The sequence below is a fragment of the Poecilia formosa genome, unplaced genomic scaffold, assembly GCF_000485575.1.
Source record: "Poecilia formosa unplaced genomic scaffold, Poecilia_formosa-5.1.2 Scaffold190, whole genome shotgun sequence".
Classification (NCBI taxonomy): Eukaryota; Metazoa; Chordata; class Actinopteri; order Cyprinodontiformes; family Poeciliidae; genus Poecilia; species Poecilia formosa.
This window is the reverse complement of record NW_006800129.1, coordinates 751,446-760,064: the sequence shown is the minus strand read 5'-3', so window position 1 is coordinate 760,064 and position 8,619 is coordinate 751,446. Positions and strand designations below refer to the sequence as shown.

The 8,619-nt window shown below is 35.6% G+C and overlaps 1 protein-coding gene across 1 annotated transcript; it reads right to left on the bottom strand.

The window, feature by feature from the left end:
• Positions 1 to 113: 113 nt before the first annotated feature.
• ogfr (opioid growth factor receptor) lies at positions 114 to 7,474 on the bottom strand. Its single transcript, XM_007566308.2, has 7 exons — positions 6,622 to 7,474; positions 6,182 to 6,247; positions 6,026 to 6,107; positions 5,843 to 5,921; positions 5,077 to 5,143; positions 3,075 to 3,223; positions 114 to 2,994 (listed from the first exon to the last, which is right to left on the bottom strand). Exons 1-7 carry the CDS (start codon positions 6,745 to 6,747, stop codon positions 1,914 to 1,916), a joined length of 1,650 nt encoding a protein of 549 aa, XP_007566370.1. The 5' UTR covers positions 6,748 to 7,474; the 3' UTR covers positions 114 to 1,913.
• Positions 7,475 to 8,619: the final 1,145 nt, after the last annotated feature.

Genomic DNA, 8,619 nt, shown 5'->3' with positions numbered 1-8,619 from the left:
TCTGGCTGCTGTTAGCAAAGAGACCCTGTATTCAAATATATAAGATAAGTCAGCAGCAAGTTAACAAGCATTAAAGGTTCTTTGGACTTTAACAAATCTTAACTTCAAACAGATCATTTTCAGAAAATAGGATGACTTTATTCAGTTCTCATAACAGCCAAGTGTGTAACTGGGAAATTATTGTAAAGGTCTATTCAGGTAAAATTATACAGCAACTTCAACAAGTCATAGCAGAAATCAGTGCAAATATAAAAGGATGCCTGATCACACCGGATCTTCCATTTTCATGGACTGCACCGATTTCAAAGGAACATACAGAGTTTAAGTTGCAGCCAAAGCATTTCTCGTTTCATTCAAGACAAACACACTGTACAATCAACCAGTCTCATCACATTTGTTTTTTTTTTTGTTTTGTTTTGTTTTTGTTTTTTTGGCAAGGCTTTCAGCTTCAATCAACTTCCTAAATCAGCATGACAGCATACAGTATGCGCAGCATTTTCTGAAATACGACTTCGACTTCATTTAAACAGCAGGATTTAAAAAAAACACATTGTTTTACAAACACAAAAACAGCCCAAAGAGAGAAACAAGTTCATAAAAATCAGTTAAATCTCAGTGCAAGAAAATGTGGCTAAAATGAAATAAAACCCCCTTTTGACCCGCATTTAAATCTGGATGCAGAGATATTAAGTTTTCTGCTGCAGTTAATTTCCACCCTAAGCATAAAAGAGGTGCATCTAAATAAATTTAAACTTCATTTATTTGAATAATTGAATTTGAGTTATATTCATTACATACACATTTTAAATATTGTGGCAGATAATAAAAATGCAAAATTCAGCTTAAAAATAGGGGATTACATAAGACCAAGTAAAAAAAAAAAAAAAGTATTTTTAATAAATTTTATCTATATAAACACTCCAATCCTTGCTTAGGAATATTTTTACATGAATTACTGCATCAGTGAAGATAACCAGCCTGTGCTGATGTTTTAAGGAAGCTCAGGTTGCTCTAATTAGGGCTAAAACATTGATACTAGATCTGCTTCATGTAATCTCATTTTTTTCTTCCACTAAACTTTCAATCAATAAGCCTGGATACAACAATCTGAATAGCATTTTGACCCTCTTTGTGGACGCATCAATATCAAGTCAGCAGTCTTCCCTATGGTTTTGTAGACCATAAACTAACATTTCTGTACATAAAAAATGCTTTATTTGATCTTATGTAATATCCCAAATTTCTCACCCTTACTCAAACAAAAAACTGAATACATTACATTTTAGTGTGATTAGTTTTCTATGTTTGAAATCATTTTTTATTCTAATTTTCTGAGAAACTGAACTTTTGATTTTTATTAGATGTAAACCCTCAAAATTAAAACCAAGTAAGAATATTGGAATATATGAAACCAGGGTACGTTTTTAACTCTGAACTGAATTTCTGAAATAAATTAAACTCTTCCATGATGTTCAAATTTGTTGGGATGCACGTCTGTATGTAGTGAATCTGTCCGATGTTTCATCGTCAAAGAAAAAAATCTATTTTAGTTAAACGACGGCCTTGTTCAGCTGATAAAAATATACATAAAACAACAAATCACTTCTTTTCATCACAGCTGCGAATCTCAGCATCAGAGAACTTTTTTCCTGTTTTGAAACCACTTCATGTGATTAAATCTTAAACTATGGCATCTGAATAACGTATTGCTGCTTTTGGTCTTCTCAGTTTTTGTCTTGAAAGTTTTAAGAAATCCAAATGTAGAATACCGTAATTCATTTAAAGTGAAAAGAATGAATAATATCTTAACATCAAATATAGTAGAAATAAGGCCTAGAAAATGTCCTGTCAGACTCGGTCCTTTTAATACATAAAATCTAAGTTTATATGAATTTCCGTCTGTCACTACTTATTCATGAGGCTCCCTCGTTGTGATTGGAGCTTGAAGGGGTTGAATCCATGGGAACGTCCTCCGACTCAGTCCCGTTGCTCTGTCCTTCCAGGTCTTTGCCGCTCTGCATCCCGTTTGAAGCCAAACTATTTTCCTGCGACATCTCGTCTTCGTTTTGATCCGACGGTTGAATAAAATCCGTCCTTGGGATCTTTTCCTCCCTTTCAGAAGACAGAGAGGGTGAGTGTTTTGAGGTCTTAAGAGGAGTGTGAACTGAAGGGCTTGTTTGACCTGCAGATTTATTAGGAGCAGCAGTTTCCTGCACCAGGCCGGCGGCAGCAGTATCAGGGTCATCATTTGGCGGATCCTCGTCGTCTTCCCTTTTCTTTTTTGGAGGTTTTTCGGTCTCTCCATCAGCACCGGTTTGCATAACGTCCAGATCTTGAACGGCGTCCTTGGCGTTGCTGGTAGATTTCTGCTCACTGTCTGCAGTGGCCTCGTTCTTTGTGATGCCGCCGTCTAGACTGGGGGACTGATCCATTTCATCGTCGTCGTCGTCATCATCATTTGGAAATTCATTTCCATTGCTCATATTTCCAAGGTTGTCCACGTTTCCATTCCCGACAGCCTCTGAATCTGCTGGTGGCTCATCAGACTCCTCCGCCTGTTTGCTCTTGTCTTTAATTTTATCACTTCCTTTCGGAGTCTTAGTAACATTATTCACCCCATCTTCTTTCTGCTGCACTGCTGCATCCCCGTCTTTTTTACTGTGCGAGACGTCCTCTTTCCCGTCTCCATTCCCGACAACGTCATTGTTTTTGGGGCTCTTCCTGAACTGTTTCTGGATCTTTCTGGGGCACCACACAAACTTGTCCTTCGGCTCGTAGTGGTGGTAAGCGAAGCGCACGAGATCCTGGCGTTCCTGCTTTTCCAGTACGGCGAACAGGAAGTAGTCCAACACGCTGCGCTTAACGTTACTCAGCGTCTTCTTGACCAGAGTCTCTTCCAGGAAGAAGCGCACAAGCGGAGCCTGGTAGTGCTTGAAGCCGAGCTCCCCGAGGCTTTTCAGGATGCGAGTTATCCGGAGGTTGTTGTGCATATTTCTGCAACACACCAGACAGATGAAGCTGGAATTACTGACAAAACCATCAAGATATGAGAATTTACTGAAATCAGTGTTTACCTCTCCAGGTTTCCAAAACGTTCCTTCCAGTTTTCTGCACGCTTCACTTCCCCCGTCTCTTTGTTGACCAGACGTATGCCGTAGAAACCCAACATGAGTTCATACGCCTCCACCAGCCTCCTTTTGGCATCCTCATTCTTCTTGAAAGCCTTTTAAGTTGAAAACGTGCATAAATTCAAAAGATTTAAAGAGACGAGGATCATAGAAACACTGCTGTTTTGTTTTAGTATCCCATTGGTCTTTTGATGTATAAGATATTGTGACTTTTCTGGGTCGTACATTTGGCTTCTTGGTGCCGATGAGAAATAAGTTATCCAAATGTGGAGGTAAGTGGGTAGATAAGAAACTAATTTAAAAAAAAAAATCACAATTAAAACATTAGAAAAATGGAAAGTAAATGTAAAAGGTAAAAATATAGAAAATAGTTGACATTTTTAAATAAATGAAAAGTCTTCTACATTTAGTTTATCTCCCTAACTTGATGTCATCATGTTCAACAGTTTGGTGAAGGGAAGATAACAGGTTACAATGGCTCTGATGAAGGCCGAACGCGATGAGTTAGTTGATTTTTCATCAAGAGCGCCGTGTAGGACCTGCTTCATAATGTGAATTTGAACATTTTAAACTGACTTGGTGTTTCACACAGAGGCCTTAATTTGTTTGTTTGCATCTGCAAACTTTGCAACCAGTTTGTGTCAAATTAAGCCACATAAACAACACCAGCAGGAATTTCCATTCTCATTCAGAAGAGGATCCACTCATGTATTTTTATAGCTGTTTGTAAAGTGCCAGGGCAAAAAAGTACATGAACCACAACCTATTATCTAAAGCACTCCACACCAAACTAATGCCACAATAGCTGCTAATAATAAAACACAAATGGATGAAGACACACCTGCTTTATTTTGAGAACCAAATGTACAAATGATTGTTTAAAATTTCAGTCTATTTTTTGTATTTCCTCAATGATTTAATTCTTCACTAAGCACAAAGTAAAAGCTCTAAATTATTTACACGTTTTATATCTCTTCGTTATGACATGATGTTGTGCTCTAGAAGGATTCAGCAATAAGCAAATAGTTTAGATTCCCAGAAATAAGTACATCAAGATAAAAGTGAAAATACCTAATCAAGGTAGTTGGATAGGTGAGTTACATGCCTAAATAATAAAACATTTGAATTTCAAAACGTCCAAAAAATAGATGTGGAGGATTACATGACTTTATATCCAGCATGCAATGTAGAAAGCACTGCATGGAAACAACAGTTTGTATAGTACCCATAAGAACACTTTTATTACAAACGAAAAATTAGCACTCCAAGCATACAATATTTACAAACAGAAAATATTGCTAGTGTGAACACTTTCACCGTGTCCATAGATGTGGTTTTGCTATTATAGGGCTGTTAAGAGAGCAGGCTGCAGCCTCCCAACGCCTCCACACCAGCTTAACACACACTTGATCTCTTTTCCTCAGTTTGTACCATCTCTTGTTTTCCACTGCAGTCCAAAAAGCCCAGTTGATAGCAGCAGCTTTTTTTTAAAACAGTTAGTAGTTGAATTAAGTTGTGTAAAAAAAAAAAAAAAGAGGTTGCAAATAGATATCAATGTATTATGAACTTTTTGGTAGGGAATCTTTTTGGTAGGGAATCTTTTTGGTAGGGAATTTATTTATATTAGGAATTTTGTCAACATTTTAATACTTAAATAAACCCTTTTCTGTGAAACAGCTTAAAATAAAACTTTGAAATAACACCAATATCATGTCTCAATGTTGAAAATTAACAGAATTGCAGAATTTTAAGGTCATGTAGACTACATTTTTTGCTGAAAAAGTAAATTTCATACATGTATAAAAGTAAATTTTATACATTGGCTGATTTTTAGTAAATATTTAAATACAGGAAGTAAAAGATAATTAGGTCATTTAAAAAAATGTGGCAGTCCTAAATTTTAAAGAGCAACAAACCTGTTTAAAGTCATAGTCCAGTAGTAACTTACCTCAATTTCCTTCTTGGTGAGCTCTGAAGCCATATAATTAACCCCTGGTTCTCGTAGTGGAAACAACCTCGTAGATGATTGAAGAGAGAAGAAACAGCAATTACTGAAACTGCTCTATGGATATGCTACAAGCTGATCTTTGTAAACGCAATAAAATTAAGTATTTCTATTTTCTTTATCCCAAAAAGCTAACAACAATGCAGAAAATGTCAAATCCAAACATATATAGCTTTAAATGTATTTAAAAATATATATTTTTGTCTTTTTATCTACAGATTTGGCTTAATGATTGAGGAAGATCTGACATTACACACACAGGAAACGCTTTACTTCTTGACATGGTGTCATCAGAATTAAAATTGTTCAACCCCAAAAAAGCTCGAGCAGCATTGGTCCGCCGTTGTCCTCAAGGCAGAGTCTTTTAAATGCTCCAACACATCTGGAGAAAATCAATTTATCTAAAGCTTAAACTTCATTTCCCTTCAAATTTTAAAAGGTGTGGTGAAGCATGAAAACAGCTAAAACCTGCAGGGCAGTGTGGCCAAAGAACCAGCATTGGGAAACTCTGATAAACGGCAAATATGACAAAGTAGTGCAGCTGCTTTGTTTCTAATGCAATTCTGTTTTTTGTTGTATTGAGACTGCATCCTGCAGCCTATGAAACATCCCATCCAAACAGTCTTTCCCAATTGGAATACTAAATAGAAACCAGTATTGTGCATCTCCAGTATATTCGAATAATGTTAAACACTCGTGTAATACATACCACTGGATGTAAGAGTGAACCCTCTCCAATTTTTTGTAGTCGTTTTTCCATTCTTTAAGAAAGGACTCAATATAGATATCTGTACCAAAAATAAAATATATATATAATTAGAACCAAACAAAAACATTTTAAAATACAAATACCAATCTTTTTAAAAAAAAAATAAATAAATAACTGTGTTACCATCAGGAGCAGATGGAAACTTGTTTAGGTAGAACTGTAGGTTGTTCATTTTGTCTTCTGAGCAATCATCATCTGTTAGATTCTGTAAGTATTAAAAAAGCTCATCATTACTTGCTCTAAACGGAAATGATTTTTTAATTGCCATGTATTACTTACAGGATATCCTCTTCTGTAATTCTGCATGTCTTTTGCTGCCCTCATATTTCTGGGTGTGTGATGCCACTGCAATGAAAAAAAATCTAATTAGTCTGCATCTAGTTGCAGCTAATTAGCGCATCAAAACTATGCAAGTTAAATAAAAGCAGGGTACAAATCGTGACTTCTGGTTATGTGATCTGCAAGGAATCTATTTAACAATGAAGCTGAAAAGCTCTTTAATAAATAATAAAACGGAAGCTTAGATAATAAAACGTAAACCAGATATTTTAAAAAAGGAAGTTACAATGGCTAGCTTAGCTAGTTAGCGAGGTTGCAGCAGTGAGGGAAAAGCTAACATTAGCTTTTCCATTACAGTACGTGCCTAAACGGAAGTGAAAGATAGCGGGACAGGGTTTTTGCGCGTTAAGACTGAGCTGGCCTGCAATCAAAGCACTTACTATTGCCCAGGAAGACTTGTTTTTGTCTTGATTTGACCGACGGCTCTGGCTCTCTCCGGCCGGGTCGTCTCCATCACTCTCTGTGTCCCATGTCGAGTCGTATTCACACACATAGTCGTCTTCCATTTTTTTATTTTTTTATTTTTTTGTAATTGAAAAAAAATAAGAGTATATAAAATCGTAACCTGGTTCGGTACTATAACCGGGTTTGAATCAGTTCTACTTTCATGTTCGGGTTAGAGACGGGGACGGCCCTGACCATCCGTCTCTGTCGCCTTCCGTCGTATAACGGCTGCAGTGATCACGCTGCCTTCACGTGCTTGCACTGAGTAGGAAATGTGACAATTAACAAAAAACTTTACTGAGGAAAAGGGGTACGTAAATATTAGGTGCTTTTTATATTAACGCAAAGAAACTTCTACTCTTACAAAGTGAATCTCCAATGCGAACTCGCCTTTCTGATGATCGTCAGGCAACAACAATTGGAGTAACTGACAGTAATAATCAACACAGCTAAATTCACCTAACGTTTACCGTCAAAAACAATTTATTTGAGTTAATCACTTCTTCTTGTCATATGACTAAAGAGATCATTTATTTCAACGTGGTTCTATTTGGCACTCTTAATAGTATTTTTCCAAGGATTTTTAATTTCAGATTTACGACTGTACTTGAAGGCAATATAATTTCTGTGTTGGCTGTAAGTGTTAAAGTGCAAATCAGCTGAGTCAGACAGTTTATTTTAAGTAGAGAAAAAAACTATTTTTTCCATCTCACAGTTATGTAACGACACAGCAAAAACATGCAGGTCAAGTGCATAATAACTCCATATAGATAAAATATGTGTAATCTGTTTTATAAATAAATTTAGGAATGTTTTAATTAAAACATAAAAATATTAGAACAGGCTATTTCCAAACCGGAACACAAAATCACAACTTTCATAATGATCAGTCTCAATTCAAATTTGAATAAATGTATTTTTTGAATTTATAAGTCCACTTGATTATATTTATATATCCAAAGTTTTCTCAGTCTCATTAACAAAGTTGCAAATTCTTTTTATTGGTCTCTATTAAATTTGAAGCAGAAGACTAAATACTTCCTCTCAAACAGTATGATCTAATTTCAAGATTAAGATGTAGATTTCTTCTCACACATCTAATATACAAAATGCAACAGTGAAAAAGAATACAAATAAAGCAGTTAGCAATAGCTCATTTATTTTATTTAATAGTAAATTACAAAGTGCAACATAAACAAAAACCATAAAATCTAATGAGGAACTCCAAATGGAAGTGATAATAGATATTCATAGTATGATTAATTGTTAAAGTTCTAACTTTAAATGTTCTATCCATGTTGTTTTATCTCTGAAACTCAAATGAGGTTCAATTATGTTGAGATTTTAAATCCTTGACTGAGGAAAAACTGTTTAAAGTGTTAATAAGGACAGACAAGGTAGAATATTGTTATGAAGATCATAAATAATGTATCTAAGAGCAGTCATCACTTGAACAAACACTAGTAAACAGTACAGACAGCAGTACAAATATCAAAATATATGCATGATGTTGTAGTGCAAATGATGTTGGAATACACATAATTTACAAGTTGTAAATTATCACTTTATGCAGATCGGTTTGTACCCTGATGTGCCCTTCTCTCTGGAACAAGATAAATCTAAATTATCAGACCACACAACTTTCTTCTGTTTCTCCGGAAACCAATTTTTATGTTCTTGGAAAGGTTACAAAGCCATTTTCAAAGTAACCCAGACAACCTGCAAATGGAGAAAACATAAAACAGAGGTAGACCTTCCCAGGCTGCCCAAATTACATCAAGAGCGCTCGACTGATTCTCCCAAGAGGTCACGTAAGAACAGAACAACATCTGAGCACTGCAGAGCTTACTAAACTCAACTAAGGTCGGTATTTAGAAAGAGACTGGGGGAGAGTAGGGATAATAACTATGTTATTCGTTAATAACAAATATGTT

Bases quoted from the DNA above. Each gene is read 5' to 3' on its own strand.
- ogfr (XM_007566308.2), bottom strand. From the start codon at position 6,747: ATGGAAGACGACTATGTGTGTGAATACGACTCGACATGGGACACAGAG. The intron at 5,922-6,025 runs GTAACACAGTTA...TTTTTGGTACAG, and splicing joins GTTTCCATCTGCTCCTGATG to ATATCTATATTGAGTCCTTT. The intron at 2,995-3,074 runs GTAAACACTGAT...GGTGTGTTGCAG, and splicing joins CGTTTTGGAAACCTGGAGAG to AAATATGCACAACAACCTCC.